Here is a 16097-nt window from a genome sequence, read left to right on the forward strand (position 1 = left end):
TATTTTGCCACACGTGCTTTCAATGCAGGGGTGCCATTCATCTGACACAACAAGGTATGCGCCAGTTCCAGGCAGTGGAGCCCTTCAGCGGAGCAAGAACAGAGGGTGATGAGGAAGACTTTATCCTGAGCGTGTTGAGAACACTTTACATAGGTTTGTCATTGAAATTCTACTCAATATTGATCCAGCACACGAGAAGGAAAAAAGATAGAAAGAGAAAGTGAAGCACACGTTCCTACTGGCCTTACTTTCATAGTCAGCATGACCTTGACAGAGATAAGAGAACCAGTTTAAGCCAGCTGTACTCAGGTTCTCTGAAGGAATAACCCAAACATCATTGTCAAAATAAAAAAATTCCTTCCAGTAGCACCTTAAAGACCAACTAAGTTAGTTCTTGGTATGACCTTTCGTGTGCATGCACACTTCTTCAGATACACACTTCTTCAGCTACCTATCTGTAACCCAAACATCATGAACCTTTTGCTTGTTTCTTTCACACAGAGAAGCTTCCAGAACCTTCTTGAATTACCATATTTTTTGCACCATAACACTCACTTTTTTCCTCCTAGAAAGTAAGGGGAAATATCTGTGCGTGTTATGGAGGAAATGCCTACGGGTGGCATGCCTACGGATTTTCCTCCTCTAAAAACTACGTGCGTGTTATGGTCGGGTGCGTGTTATAGAGCGAAAAATACGGTAATTAGAATAGGAAAGATCACATCAGATCAATACTTTCTGCAAACTGACACTGTTGGTGCTCCACCTCACTTTGCTGCTTCGTTGGCTCCAGTATCCCCTCTTTACAAACATGGATGCCACTATTGCATCTAACTGTGTATCTTTTCTCACACGAAGTGAGTAGTGGAAGGTACCAAAATCAAAAAGGGTTTGTGGATGTGGAAGCTGAACTCGTTCTTCTTCACCATACCTCTCAGCAGTCAGGCACCCAAACATGACCCCATCGCGCTCCCGATCTTGAAGCAGGATCTAAGAAAAGCACACAAAGCAATCAAGCACAGTGGGAGGGGAGAATGTGATGGATTCAGTTCTCCCACCCATGTTTACTGAAATTTAGTCTACCCATCCACTCCCATTTTATACATCATAGTGGCTGCAGCTATCGTTAGATTGACACTAGTTCCCTGCCACACTAGACATTTGTCTGGAAACATGGAAAACGCTTGTCTTTCATCAGACTCTGCATGCATTGAAAAATTCACCATTGCAATATAGGTCTCTATGCAATTGTATTTAGACCTCCTCTATGATAGTGTGTTGGAGCTGCATGGATCTTCTTTCTGTGTTTCAGGGTCCCAGGCTGAAGGTGGTGCCCAAGAAGCTACAGATGGGGAGGAAGAACAAGACCAGGAAATGAAGCAGCCTCCAGAAGAGCTAGTAAAGCAGGAGATGCTGGTGCAGTACTTACAGGATGCCTACAACTTCTCTGCAAAAATCACAGAAGCCTTGAGCTTGGTCTCCAGACTAATGTATGAAAGCTCAGTCTCCGGTACGTGTAATCTCCTACTCCTGGTTTATCTTTTCCTGATAATGCTAGTCTTATATAATGTTGTTTTTTAGTTTGTGGAGCCCAAGGAAGTGGACAGAATTTTTGGTGAAGTAATGTCTTTTGCAGGATAGTTCATTTACCCTCCTTTGCTTATAAAAGCCCTACCAGAAGAGGGGACTGGTTGAGTGAGTAAGGGGAATGGTCATTGTCTCCGAGACAGAGCTGTTTCCATCAGGCTCAAAAGAGGCACGGTTAAGATCTTTGTTTAAAAAGTAAAACCCTCCATGAATCGCATCTTGTTGAAGAATTGCCAGATGGTCTTCAGTATTACATTTTTTTTGGGGGGGGGGGAGAAGTTTAAGGATGTTATGGCATCTCAACTCTGCCATTTCAGTCCAGTTTCAGCCTTGGTTCTGGGACAGAGACAACTCTAGTCACCTTAGGTGATCTACAGCAGGAACTAGGCTAGGGAAGAGCACCCCAGTTGGTTCTGAGCCACTTTCAATACCATGGTACCCTGGGTCATTGGACTGGGTGGCACTGTTTTGTGGTGGTTCCAGTCTTTCCTGGAAGGGGTTTCAGAAGATGGTTGTGGGTCCTATACAACACTTTGGGCTCTATCCTATGGGGTCCGACAGGATTCTATTCTGTCCCCTATCTTGTTGAACATCTACGTTGACGTGTTCCTCATGGGGCCGCCTTTGAAGACTGCTTAGCTGCTGACGTAGCTGCCTATAAAGCCCCAAACAACTTTGGTCCAATATTGGAGGAGGAGTGGAGCACTCTATCCCTCCTCTGTGTCTAACGAGGTCTACTGCCATAGGACGAAAGCACCATCCTCTCCTTAGGATAGAGATGCAGCAGGCAGGATGGAGCCCTCGGTCCTTCTGCCACCCTTCAGGAGGCCAATAACATGTTTTGACTAGTCACTTTTCTTGTGGCTCATTTACAAGGCTGCCTAACAGAAATGTAACATGAACATTGCAGTGTTTAAGGCATCTGAATTTTGTTTTTTTAAAGATGCAGTAGAAAACCAAGTGCCCTCACCATCCTTTTCTCTTCTTTCCTCCCCCCAGTTATGCAGGAAGCTATTGAATTCTTTGTGATAGTCTCTCAGTTTGGTGTCCCTCAGGCTGTTCTTGGAGTACGCCGAATGCTTCCGCTTGTATGGTCCAAAGAGCCAGGAATCAGAGATGCTGTGTTGGATGCTTACAGGACGCTCTACCTGAATCCTAGTGGAGACTCTGAGAGGTTTGGCTGACGCCCTTCCACCTGCCATGACAAGAGTAGATTGTGCTTTATCTTAACTGGGAGTTCCGGGGAGGGGTGGAGAAGATGCAGTTACAATCAAGTACAGTGGTACCTCGGGTTACATACGCTTCAGGTTACAGACGCTGCTAACCCAGAAATATTACCTTGGGTTAAGAACTTTGCTTCAGGATGAGAACGGAAATTGTGCGGCGGTGGCACAGCCACCGCAGGAGGCCCCATTAGCTAAAGTAGTGCTTCAGGTTAAGAACAGACCTCCGGAACGTATTAAGTACGTAACCAGAGGTACCACTGTATACTATTTCTATGTGGCCAGTCCTGAGGTCTGTTTTACACCTTCAGATTGAAATCCAGTGTCCTCCTTGGGTGCACTCGGGGTTTCACATAACAAGGAATGCATCTCTCAAACTGCCTTTTCCCTCTAAATGAATACACTGGTTATGGACTATGTCAAGTTACTTCTTTTGGTGTAGTCCCTATTCACCTTTTTAATCTAGGTTTGCAATCATGACAGCTGTTAAGTGGAATCTCTAGGCTATTCTTTTTCTTTTAATTCTCTTCCTGCTTCTCTTCAATACACAGGGCTCGAGCCCAGCACTTGGTGAAGTCTCTCTCCCTGCTCCTGGTGGATGCGTCACTGGGGACCACTCAGTGTCTCGGAGAAATTGTGAGTGTGCTTTCCCCTGTAACAGGCCACCTCTCACAAACCCAGTCACACTTGACTCAGAGTATAAGCCTGTTTTGAAGGTTTTTTTCTTGTGTTTTTTGAGCTCTTGAGGAACTTACTAATATAGGCAGACCTGGCAGTACAATTTCTGATTGGTCAAATTTACTGGCATTGGATGGTAATTTGGTTGAAGCAAGTTAAGCTGACACTGGCTTGGGCTTCTTTAGTTTAGGAAAGGACGCAACTGCCGGGGGGGGGGGGGAAGGTTTCTTGAGAATGGAATATTATTGGGCATATGAAGATAGAACTTTTCCCTCCGCAGTACTGGCTGTCGGGGTCATTCAAGTTTGAAGGGCAGTAGATTTAGAAGAAAAGAGTACTTCCCTGGACACATAATTTGTAGAATTTGCTATGCTGGTGAGATCCCATCTCAAAGGGAGGGATAAGACAAATTTGCAGATCAAATTGTACCTTTGTTCAGAGACTGTGGTCCTCTGAATCCTTGCTATTGGGGGGCAAGTGCTAGGCAAAGGGTAGCTGCTTCTGTGCCCTGCTTATATAAGCATCATGCTGGATATTGTTGGGAAGAGAATGATGAACTATTGGCCTGTTGTTACTGGGGTCTTGTGTATCGTAATGTGTTTTTAGTCCTTGTTTAATTATTGTGTTAGGGTGGAAAAGTGAAATTGGCCAGCCAGATGATAGTCTCTTAACCCACACTCCCAATAGTAGCTTTGTAAAGTTGGAATAGGCATTTAACACTGTGTGTGTGTGTGTGTGTGTGTGTGTGTGTGTGTGTGTCTTTTAGTATAACTCACCCAAATTTCTGCAGCATGAAAGCACTCCTCTGCTCCAAGTTGCAGCTTCTTTATTCCAGCCATTTAATCTGCACAGAATTGACCTCACTTGCTTGGGGGCGGGGGGGGGGGAATAACTTACATGCTTTTTATTTAAAATTTAAAAAATTAACAATTGATTGCTGTATCTTCCCTGATAATCTTTGTGGTTCCCTAGATCTCTGAGTTTGTGCAAAAAGATGAAATAAAACCTGCTGTGGTCCAGCTGCTCTGGGAACAGTTTACAGAGAAATTGCAGTGTTCAGCATTGGAGCGCCATGCTGCCATCATGCTTCTTGGGATGATGGCACGGTGAGTCTTTAATTTAGCCTCCTGTGTCCTGACTCTTTCAAAGCAACAGATTTTCTGCCCGCCCGCCCGCCCCCCCCCCAAGCTCCTGCTCTTTTCTACCCTCACTCTCTTGGGTTAGGTAGGTGAGGGGAAGCCCAAGTAATCTTGAAATTTGGTTGGTTTGGCTGTATTGCCCTTTTTGCCATAGGTATGTGGTCCTCATCAGAGTTCAAAGGTGTTGCATTTTGTGTGGGCCAATGGGTTTCAGAAGTCAGATATCAGCCACGGTGTTCTTACTGTTGTGGTACCCCAGTGAAATAATTTCTCTCGTCTCCCACTAGCTGAGGCTTAATGCATAACTAAGCATGGGGAATGATCTCTTAGGTTGTTTTGCTTCTGTGGTATATTTGGATTTTAGTGGCTTGAGTCCTTCAGAGTCACTCTCATGTGGTTCTAACGAAATGTGTTTTTGCCTTCACCAGAGGGAAGCCTGAGATTGTGGGGAGCAACCTGGATGTTCTGGTAACAGTGGGGCTGGATGAGAGAGTGCATGGAGATTATCGCCTTGCCCGAGAAGTGTGCAATGCCATCTCCAAAATTGCCAGTAGCCAGAAGGTCAGAATCTGCCTGTGATGGGTGTAAAGTTATTTTCTTGTGTTATCTGCCACAACAGGTGGCAGCCAACTTCGATAAGTCTGGGTCTTGGGAGTTTTATCAGTAATGAATATTGCATGTATTCTTTGCCCCAAACTGTAATAATATTCAATGTAACTATACAGCATGTTTTTGAGTACTCTCCTCCTTCACCTTGCATCTTTTACAGCAGCCCTACTGTGCCTGGTGTTCTAAGTGTTCTAAGTTTTAATTGGCATTTGGAAGCCACTTTCAGCTATGGGGCAATTCATGCTCTTTTAGTCACTTCACAATATTGCACTATGCTGTAGATCACTGGTCTGCAACTGGTGCGTTGGGACCTGCTAGTGCAGGCATCCCCAAACTCGGCCCTCCGGATGTTTTGGGGCTACAATTCCCGTCATCCCTGCCCATTGGTCCTGTTAGCTAGGGATTATGGGAGTTGTAGTCCCAAAACATCTGGAGGGCAAAGTTTGGGGATGCCTGTGCTATTGGGTTGTGGCTTGATCGAAAATGGATCGCAACAGGATAACTACCACTATGCAAATACATATGGTAAAATATTAAAAAATGGGTATGTTTGGGCTAAAAGTGGGCCCTGCATCTGAGAAGGTTGAATATACCTGCTCTAGATCAGGTGTGAGGAACCTTTGTCCCTCCAGATGTTGCTGAACTACAGCTCACATTATCCCTGGTCATTGGCTATGCTTGCTGTAGCTGATGGGACTTGTAGTTCAACAGCATCTGGAGGGTGAAAGTTTCCCCATTCCAGTTCCAGATCATTGTCGAAAAGCCAGGGCTCTCCCCTGCCCTTTAAGTGCCACAGCCCAATCTGACCAAGCATGTGTCATTTAACCGTTGTTGTGAATAGAGGACAGAGTTCTGATGCGAAAATCTCAAGCTGCTGTGCTTGGCCAAACTCACGGAGCAGTTGCGAGGGTAGCTTTAAAGTAGAACTGTTTATTTTTGCTACATTTAATCAGTTTATTGCTGAAAGGCAAACAGGGCAAGGTTTTGATGGACAAAACCTGATGCGCTGTCTTTCTACTTACAGCCTGGCCTTGAGAAAAGGAGTCATCCCTTCCGGCTTCCTCAGGCACATCAGCTCTTTGAACGCCTGCGCGAAGTGATAACTGTGGGTGAGTTACTGAAGCTGCAATACGATGGGTGAGTCTGTATGCAAGCTGGTTGCCTTACCTGATATAAGTAGTCCTTCTGTTCTCCTTCAGGCTTTGCTAGATCAAGTGCATACTGGATCCCTTTCACAGAGACAGCAATTGCCCTCATCTATCAGTTGGCAGAAGGGCCTGAGGAAGTATGTGCTCAGATCTTGCAGTGCTGTAGCCAGCAGGCCCTGGAGAAGTTGGAGTCTGAGGGGACTGAGGCAGGTGAGTTGGAGATGGGAAATGCCCCCATTCCTTTTGGTTTACTCTTATGTGGCTGTGAGGAGAAAGGGTGAAATGGAAAAGAGCTGACCAAGAACCTAATAGATGAGCAGGTACAGGGCAACAAGGACTCTTTGGGTAGTAAATGTGCAGCGCTGAAAACTAAGGGCAAACTGCAGATGCGTCATGGAACAGTTTTTATTTGCTTCCAGAGCCTGGCCCACCTTCTCCCAACAAGGCTGCTGACGAGCTTAGCACTATTGACACCATGGTGTTGACACATCTGATCTCTCTGGCTGGGGACGTGGCGTTGCAGCAGCTTGTACACCTGGAGTTGTCAGTGAGCGCAGAGCTACGCAGGCGCCGAGTCCTTGGGGAAGAACGGGAAGCGAAAGAAAAGGCTGCAAGCAAAACGAAGGGGCAGAATGACAAGGTGAGGGGGCTGGATTTCTATCACTGCTGCTTCATTGGCCTCCTGGCACTTTTGACACCGTAGCAGGAACTGATCTCTGTTTCCTATCTGGCCATAAAATTCTGCAGGTCCCTCTGCTGTTCAGGAGCTCGCTCGCTCTCTATTTAAAAACAGCCAAACCTTTCTGAGCAAATCCTTCTGTGTAAGTCCCTTGCTAAGTGTGCTTGCTTGTCACTACTTCATCTGGAAGAGTGAGGAGAAGCAGAGTGTTGCTAGGGCCTTAGATATTTATACAAGTTGATCATACCTGGTTTGACACTGTTTTTACAAAGGTAATTCTTTGCTATCTCATTAGGACTAGTGGGATACTTTTCCTTGACATCTCATGCTGCAAACATGCTACTTGCTAGAATTGCTTGGTATTCAAATTTTTTTAAGTTTGTTTGTAAACCATTGACCTCTGCTCTGCTCCTATAAAAACAAATGAATCTGATCTGCAGAGTAGATCCCCAATACTTGAGTTAGAGACAGAGCCCCAATTTTCTGGAAGTGCTTCCTCAGTTGGAATTAGGGGTGCAGGGAATACAGCCTGACAAGAGTTATCTGTGTCCTGCCTTTCTTTGCACTTAACTCTCTCCTGCTTTTAAGCTGGGCAGTCTGTGCTGGAGGGGAAGAGTTTAGAAAGTGCTAACTTCTGGTGGCTTCCTTCTCTCTGCTCAGAGTACTGGGAATGATACCACCATGGAGGAGGACCTTGGCTTGGTTGGGGCTTCTGCTGACGACACAGAAGCAGAGCTCATCCGCACCATTACTGAAGCAGAGCTGCTGGATGGTGAGTGTTGCTGTTTGAGTAGGAATGCAGGCTGTAGGCTACTTTGCTGAGTTTGTGAGACACCGTTGCACAAATGAAGCCCAGTTGTAGGCTTCTAATTTGGACTGATCTGCTGCAACCTCTCTACCGCCTCTTTCTGTATAGGAAAACAGCTGCTTTCAACCTTTATTCCCCTGGTACTCAAGATTTGCAACAACCCAGGACTCTACAGTGATCCAGCACTCTCAGCCGCTGCCACATTGGCCCTTGGGAAATTTTGCATGGTCAGGTATTTATCTTTTTGTGTTCCTCCCCTTCCTGCTCCTCTGGAACCCCTCTTGCGTGGTTCTGTATTCCATTCCAAATTCAACAAATTGTAGCCACCACTCTGACATACTTGGCACTGATTCCCTTTCCGTTCGCATTCAGTTCAGAGTTTTGTGACTCTCAGTTGCGGCTCTTCTTCACCATGATGGAAAAATCCGCCCTCCCCAGCGTGCGCGCCAACCTCATGATTGCAGCCGGTGACCTGGCCATTCGCTTCCCCAACTTGGTGGAGCCTTGGACACCCCACCTCTATGCTAGGTAAATCTTTGGTAAGGAAGATTGGGAGGGGTGTAGGGCTTGAATCTGGGCGATGGAGGGCTGTAATAGCATGCAACAGTGCTTGGAGCAGGAGCAGGACTTCTCCAGACGGGGGAAGCCTGCAGGAGTCCAATGGAAGCATCAGGTTATAATGGCCTGGCTGCTTACTGCTGTTGTTTGGGGGGGGCATGCTTTGCTCCTCAGGCTGCGGGACCCTTGTCGGAGCGTGAGGCAGACAGCTGCTTTGGTTATGACTCACCTGATCCTCAAGGACATGGTGAAAGTGAAGGGGCAGGTGAGCGAAATGGCAGCTCTTCTGATCGACCCAGAGGAGGACATAGTGGGACTCGCTCGGAACTTCTTCACAGAACTCTCTGGCAAGGTGAGGCGAAAGGGCATGGTGCAAAACTTCTGGAGTGCAAAGCATTAATCTTGCTCACTTTACTATGCTTTTAAAATGTTATATGAAGCAGGTCAGCAAAGTATAGTTGCCATATAAAAGCTTCAGTCCCTTTTTTAAAAAAAGCAGCACAGGACAATTCAAAACGGAAATGGGCTTAAGCACTTTGGTTTGGGATGTGCCTGTTCAGGACAGGGGAAGATGCAAACTGGATTTCACCTCAAAGTTAACCTGTAAATCTGAAACTCCCCTTTATGTTGAAACTTCCTAGGGATTTGTGATGGTGACACTCTCATTCACTGTTGGCCAATGCCTATATTTCCCAAGGTTTCACTTCCTCCACTAGGACTTACATAAGCTTGAGGTTCAATTCCTATTTCATCACAGGAATGCAAAATAACGAGGACAGCAGCACACCCGGCAGAGGAAGCAGGAAGGACAGTGCAGATGTGTCAAAATCAAGCTGTGATGCTGTTCTTTGTTGGTAGGCGCTAGACAGTCTGGCAGCACCATTCTGTAACCAGTTGAAGTCTCCAAATATTTTATGTGTGCATCCTATATAGAGAGCAGTTTACAGTAGTCAAGTCTAGAGCTTCCTAAGGCTTGAATGTCCATCGCCAAGTCTGACTTCTTTGGAACAGACACAGTTGATATATTAGCCAGAGCTAGTGGAAAGCACTTGGTTCGAATCCACATGATGGAGTGAGCTCCCGTTGCTCTGTCCCAGCTCCTGCCAATCTAGCAGCTCAAAAGCACGCCAGTGCAAGTAGATAAATGGATATTGCTGCGACAGAAAGGTAAACGGCGTTTCTGTGCACTCTAGCTTCCGTCACGGTGTCCCGTTGTGCCAGAAGCAGTTTAGTCATGCTGGCCTCATGACCCAGAAAGCTGTCTGTAGATAAACGCCGGTTCCCTTGGCCTGAAAGCAAGATGAGCGCCGCAACCCCATAGTCGCCTTTGACTGGACTTAACCGTCTAGGGGTCCTTTACCTTTACTCCTAGTGATCTCTCGTGTCTGACAAAGGAGCACACCCCCAAGCTGCACAACTAATTTTTTTCAGGGGGGATGCAACCCCAGCCAAAGCAGGGCTGTACACCTAATCATCAGTCAGGCAACACCACCCAACAATATCCCAGTCTCAAATGGATTGAGTTTCAAACAGTTCTCGGATTCTACTGCCTTCCTCAGATCCGTTGAGAGTGAGAGAGAGAGCTGGGTGTTGCCCAAATCTCTGGACAACTGTAGCTTCATATAGATGTTGAAAAGCGTGAGTGATCAGATGGTACCTCACCTGGTCAGAAAGTAAAGCATTAATCCCTCAAAACCTTCTCAGACCTGGAGCACATCTTTGACCACAGTGCTTTCCCAAACTATCTGAAAGCCAACCCAGACGGATAGCATGGTTGATTACAGAGAAGCCCCAGCGAATGAAGCATAATAACATATCCCTGTCCCTCTCCTGCCACAACTCATCCACTAGCAAAGGGATGCAGAACCCTTTCAGCCAGGGGGCGCATTCCCTGGGTTACGTGTCAGCGGTAGGCAGGGCAGAGGCAAACATGGATGAGCAGCAAATGTAAACATTACCTTTGTGCCGAAGACAAGTGTCTGCACACACTTACGCACTCTTCTGTCCTCCATCCAGACACACGAGGCATTATCAAGAGTTCAAGGACACATTCCAGCCAGGCAAAGACACTCCGCGAGGGTGTGAAACAGGGCCACTTAGAGCGGCCTGGGGGGCCGCAAATGGCCCTTGGGCCTGAGCTTCCCCACCCCTGCATTAGGACAGCCAATGCAGTTTCAGTCGCAAAACCCAATCAAAAGGCCAGTTGGGAGGAATCCAGGCAACCAAGGTCAGCCAAACTTTGTGAATCCCTGTTCAGTGGTCACCAGAACTAAATGTTCTTAATCGTGAACTGTTAGAACATTTTCCGGTGTGTTGCTTTGATTGTATATTTAAATGTTCCAAAACAGATCAAATTGCTGCTTTCTCCACCAAGAAGACAAAACAAAACTATTTTGCTTGATATTCTGATGTTAGGCAGTATCCTCCTCCTTTTCTCCCATTCCCTGAAAGTATCCTTCTGTACTTCATGCTAAAAGTGGCACCTGCTTATCCCAAGGAGAGAAAGAGTCCTTATGCTCTTTCTAGGCTTGTTTGCAGGTGGCTGTGCTTGCACTCGGTCAAAAGTGCTTCTCTCTGTATCCCTAGCTAAAAAACAAAAAGGCAGTCTCTGGGTCAGACTCCTGTCTTGGTTTTAGTGTGTATCTTAACCAAGAATCCCCCAAAATCCAGGGGCCCATCTTCAGGGCACAAATAATGGACTGGGGCAACGGTTCAACAACTTCTGCTCCTTTCCATGCAGGATAACGCTGTGTACAACTTGCTCCCGGACATCATCAGTCGTCTCTCAGATCCAGACTCCGGCATAGAGGAGCAGCCTTTCCGCATCGTTATGAGGTAGCCTTGTTTTGTGTTTCCCTCCCACCCCACCTTTGAGGCACAGAACTTCCTATGTGCCCAGACTGACAGAAGGGTGCAGCTGTGGTACCAGGCCAAATTTGCAAATGGCTGTCCTGAAACGCTTGCTAAATATAAAACGGAAAACAGAACAGTGTGTCAGGTTGGGGAGGGACTGGGTAAATTGAATCTCCTGGTTCAGAGACGCCAGTTTCTGGGAGGCAAATCGGTGAAGGCATGTTGCTTCCTTCCTTGCTTGTGGGTTTCCCAGAGATATTTGGCTGGCCACTGTTTGGATCCTTGGTCTTATCCAGGTAAGCTGTATTAAGGGGTCACAATGGGAGCCAAACTTTCCCTAAAGGCCTGTCCTGTTTTAAGGCTCCTGCAGGCTGCAGCAGCCTTTTGGGATCCCAAGTCTATTCAAGTTTGCAGAGAGGGCTTGGTGAGACTCTTACACCTTTGTTTAGAGGAGGCCTGAATCTCTTCTCATCATACGGGTCCCTGTGAGGCTCGGTGATACACTTTTAATTTCAATATTATATGTTAACATTCCTGATTCCCTCCACTGCTAAAGACTGTTTTCAGAGAGGGAAGCTGCCATTCTTGGTAACAATGCTCTTGTATAGTCAACTAGCATTGTAAATTCCGGCGTCGGATGTTTGGATAGTCTTCTCTCCTTTTGGTTCCTTCCGACTGTAGCTCCTGCTGCAATAGGAGAGTCTGTGTGAAACTATGGAGCCCTGGGGGCCAGCAACAACTGCCTCCTTCATTCCTCTTTTTACTCTCCTCTACAGGCAGCTCTTCTCTTATATCACAAAGGAGAAGCAGACAGAGAGCTTGGTGGAAAAGCTTTGTCAGCGGTTCCGGACTTCTCGGTGAGTGAGGAATTGCTAGGGAAATGTGCTATCTGGGAACAACCTATCTCAGTCTGCTAGATCCTGAAATTAGAGGCCGTAGGCTCTGGAATGAGGAACTTGGTGGGTGAGAATTGGATGGAAAGGGTGTGCTTGCTTCACTGAAGTATGGTAACGAGTCATGGAGAGCAAAAGCTCACTGTTACTACTGTCTTACGAAGTTACAAATGGATGATGAAGAGCACTTGGCTTGCCTGTGAGACAGTTCAGTGGGCAAGACTGTCTGGGCTCATCTGTTGACCAGTGGACCAATAGCTATAGAAGCCTGTAGTGCTTCTGGGTGTGGAGGGATTGATCCTGCCAGACTGTATTCTCTCCCTGGCAGGGAGAAAGTCCGTCAGAACTGCACCCTGTCTCTCTGAAGTCACTGCATAGTGTCCTTGCAGGAATTATTAAGGGCAGGCAAAAAAAAAACACAGAACTAGTCGTCATTTCCTTATTTGCCATACTTGCAAGGTTGCTAGGGTGGAGTATATATATATTTTGTTTTGAAGCTAGTGAAGGCACAGTTTCCTGAGGGTTTTTCCCCTGAAATTAAAAAGGGTGTTTTCCTAGTTTTAAGTGGAGAGGCAATGACTAGGGCATAGAAATCCTTTACAGTGCTATAAAAGAGGTGTGCCTAAATGGCAGTGTCTGCAGCCTTTTTTTTTCTCTAGGTTGTGTGCTGATTATTTAGAAAGAAGCTCTTTGTCCAGTTTGAATACTTGCCAGAAACTGAGGCGGCAGCTACAGCCAGCCAAGATTTTCTGCAGTGCTTCAACAAAGCGAATTAGCAACCCAAGCATAGCTTTAGTAAAATCTTGTGTTCAGTGTGCTTTGCTGCGCTACTGGATAATGTTTCCTTTAGTTGTTTCTGTGTTTAAAATCTCTCATTCCGCCTTCCATGAATGGCCCCAAATCCTTGTACTACCAATTTCCAACTACTCTTGCACAGGCTGTTATGGAAAATAGTATGAAATGCTCGTGCAAGTCTGTACTTTGGCCCGTGTGTCTGATTGTCTCTCCGCTTCCTGATCTCTGCATACAACAGGCAGGCCTAGTTCTGGGTGAAGTGGTAAACCTTTGTCTGGGCTGGGCTGCAGGGGCTTACAGGATGTCAAGCACTCCTCAGGACATTCCACAGCAAAGTCGTTTTTCTGGAGCTCCTTCTTTGTTCACTGTCACTTGAAAGCTTATCTGCCAAAGCAGCCCTAGTTACAGGTAAAGAAGCAATGTCAGTAGTGATGGTGCTTGCAATCAGAAAAGGTCCAGCCCGGGCACAAATTTCTCAGCTCTTATCAGAGCTAGGCATTAGTATCTCCTTAGTGTTGTAAACCTTGAACCAGGGTTTGATAGCGTTCCTCACCATGGCAAGGGAAAGGCAAGGCTCAGGGGAGCGAGATGAGCTTTGGCGCTACAAAGGAGAATGGATGAAACCCAACCCTCATTTTCAGTCTGGGATCTGTTTGGGCTCTGTGCTTTGCAGGCTCCTAGCCCAGGGCAAACCAGGGCACTTCCACCTAGAGCAGAATCCCCTGGCCACTGTGGCAAAGACAAGACACCCTCCCTTGTTTCAACTGGTTTGCAATCCCTGAAGCTGAAGGCAGGTTGCTTTTTTGCCTCTCTCCTGCAGAATGGAGCGTCAGCACCATGATCTGGCATACTGCCTCACCTTGCTTCCTCTCACAGAACGAGGTCTTCGCAAGATGCAAGACAACTTTGATTGCTTTGCTGACAAGCTTCAGGATGCAGCTGTCTACAACTGCTTCCTGACTGTGTTGGGCCGGCTTCGCAGGATGTCCACGAAGCCTGAGATGAAGGTGAGGGCCATTGTTGTGTTTTGTGTGTCCCCCCCCCCCCCCCGGTAGGGCAGGGAAGAGGTTGCCATTTTTCTCCCGAAACAAAGAAAAGTGAAAGCTTCTTCAACTGCTGGCATCCGGACATGCAATATTTTCCTTGCTTTGTGATATGTGTTGATTTCTGCTTTTGCATGGGGTGTCATTTATCAGGCTCTTGCTGAAGAATTCGAGCAGAAGCTCCGCACGTGCCACAACAGGGGCCTGGACTCTCTCGCTGAAGATCCTCCTGGGGAGTCAGTAGACCCCAAAGTCAGAAATACTCCTGCGCCCCGGACGACAAAGAAAGCAGCAGCAAGTATGTCCACAGTTTAAGAGTTTGCACTAAAACCTTTCAGCAGCATGAACGCTCAGGGTTGCCTACTAAAGCGAAGTGCCAAATCTTCATCAGCTTGATGTTTTTTTTAAAACTCCTTGAATATTTTCTAAACTCTTGAGGGGTTAGGAGGAATTGAACTAAAGGCCACTATGGTGCAACAGGTGCAAAGAGGGTACAGCAAGAGACACTGGGAATTATACACAATGAATAGGACTTCCATCCGTCACCCATTGTATTATTTGTCTTTTCCACAGAAAAATCATGCTCAAAGCGGCTTACAGCAAAGAGAAATGCATTTCAAAATCAAATACTGCCAAACAGTTTAATAATAACGTAATAAAATAGCAATAGCAAATTTAACAATATGAAACAACAATTCAAATCTAACAAAATTACATTAGGTAAAGGGACCCCTGACCATTAGGTCGAGTCGTGGCAGACTCTGAGGTTGCGGCGCTCATCTCGCTTTACTGGCTGAGGGAGCCGGCGTACAGCTTCCGGGTCATGTGGGCAGCAGGACTAAGCCGCTTCTGGCGAACCAGAGCAGCGTACGGAAACGCCGTTTACCTTCCCACCGGAGCGGTCCCTATTTATCTACTTGCACTTTGAGGTGCTTTCGAGCTGCTAGGTTGGCAGGAGCAGGGACCGAGCAACGGGAGCTCACCCCGTCGTGGGGATTTGAACCGCCGACCTTCTGATTAGCAAGTCCTAGGCTCTGTGGTTTAACCCACAGCGCCACCCGCATCCCTTAAAATTACATTAACAGCATCCAAAAGCAAAAATAGCAAGGAAGCTTGACAGTTTCACCTCAGTTGTAGACACACCTCTGCCATGATGTTCACAGTCTCTCTCTTGTAGCAGCAGCTTATAAGGCTTGTAAAGGCAAGTCCTGGGGTAGCTTATCACGGTTGATTAAAGAATGCCCGTCCTTATTCCATGATTTTTGTAGACCTGTTGTAGAAAAACATTCGTGTTTTCTTTGAAACGGGGAAAACTTGACCTGCAGCCTTTTTTTCTTTTAACAAAAGCACACAAAAAACTCAGGATACTGGGGGGAAAACTTTCAGCGATTTGGCAGTATAACTTAACTTGCAGATTTCTGTTAGCTTCCAGAGCTTGTAGCTTCCATCTCAGCTATGGGGCGGCACACTTGGAGATGGTATGTAAAGCACCTTGTGACCCGGAATTGTCCCTTGTAGAAGCAGGCTTAGGAAAACTTTAGGAATCAAAATTGTAAAAATGGGAGGGGACCCTGAGGGACATCTAGTCCAACCCCTGCAATGCAGGGATCTCGACTGAAACATCCATGACAGGCTAGGAAAAGGTATGTGAGGTTTTAGGTGTGGTTTTTTAACATTGCCCAATAATAGAACCTTTAAAAAGTGTCCCACTTTGGCTTTATGAAGAATGTAGTATCTACTTAATCCTTTGCACGTTCAGTCTGTGTTCTTGTAGCTTCTTCAAACTCCCCCTTCTTACGCAGGCTCCCGACGACGACCCTTGCGTGCAGCCAACAGAGAAGCAGACTCGTCCTTCACCACTCCAGAGCCCCGTGTTTCCAAACCCCGCAGAAAGACTTCAAGGCTCAAAATTTCTGTTGTCTTCTCTAGCGATGAGGAGAACGCCCCAGAGGAAGGTGAGGTTATGTTCTGTATGTGCCTGAACATTGAGATGGAGGGGGTCTCATTTTGGAATGGTCTTTCTCCCCCCCCCCCCCCCCCCGTGGAAACATGAACACATAAAGCCACCTCTTGGGTGTTTCCTTCAT

At 46.6% G+C, this 16097-nt stretch overlaps 1 protein-coding gene and 1 long non-coding RNA gene across 3 annotated transcripts in view; one reads left to right on the forward strand and one right to left on the reverse strand.

Moving 5' to 3' along the window:
- Window positions 1-16097, forward strand: part of NCAPD2 (non-SMC condensin I complex subunit D2) — a 28685-nt gene that overhangs the window by 11956 nt on the left and 632 nt on the right. For both annotated transcript variants that reach the window (XM_082204566.1, XM_082204567.1), the window contains 18 exons: window positions 29-153; window positions 1310-1507; window positions 2584-2758; window positions 3359-3443; window positions 4458-4591; window positions 5053-5185; window positions 6258-6342; window positions 6433-6591; window positions 6801-7021; window positions 7721-7832; window positions 7977-8100; window positions 8241-8396; window positions 8601-8778; window positions 11167-11261; window positions 12056-12136; window positions 13788-13974; window positions 14164-14308; window positions 15813-15965. In XM_082204566.1, the coding sequence (XP_082060692.1) occupies window positions 29-153; window positions 1310-1507; window positions 2584-2758; window positions 3359-3443; window positions 4458-4591; window positions 5053-5185; window positions 6258-6342; window positions 6433-6591; window positions 6801-7021; window positions 7721-7832; window positions 7977-8100; window positions 8241-8396; window positions 8601-8778; window positions 11167-11261; window positions 12056-12136; window positions 13788-13974; window positions 14164-14308; window positions 15813-15965 (2546 nt within the window). The remainder of the gene's footprint in view (window positions 1-28; window positions 154-1309; window positions 1508-2583; window positions 2759-3358; window positions 3444-4457; window positions 4592-5052; window positions 5186-6257; window positions 6343-6432; window positions 6592-6800; window positions 7022-7720; window positions 7833-7976; window positions 8101-8240; window positions 8397-8600; window positions 8779-11166; window positions 11262-12055; window positions 12137-13787; window positions 13975-14163; window positions 14309-15812; window positions 15966-16097) is intronic.
- On the reverse strand, window positions 6771-11160 carry LOC309522143. The gene is made up of 4 exons (XR_014214902.1): window positions 10385-11160; window positions 9150-9351; window positions 8656-8807; window positions 6771-6989 (listed from the first exon to the last, which is right to left on the reverse strand). It is a non-coding gene; the product is annotated as an uncharacterized lncRNA (long non-coding RNA).

The sequence above is a fragment of the Podarcis vaucheri genome (assembly GCF_965113315.1).
Source record: "Podarcis vaucheri genome assembly, chromosome: 17".
Classification (NCBI taxonomy): Eukaryota; Metazoa; Chordata; class Lepidosauria; order Squamata; family Lacertidae; genus Podarcis; species Podarcis vaucheri.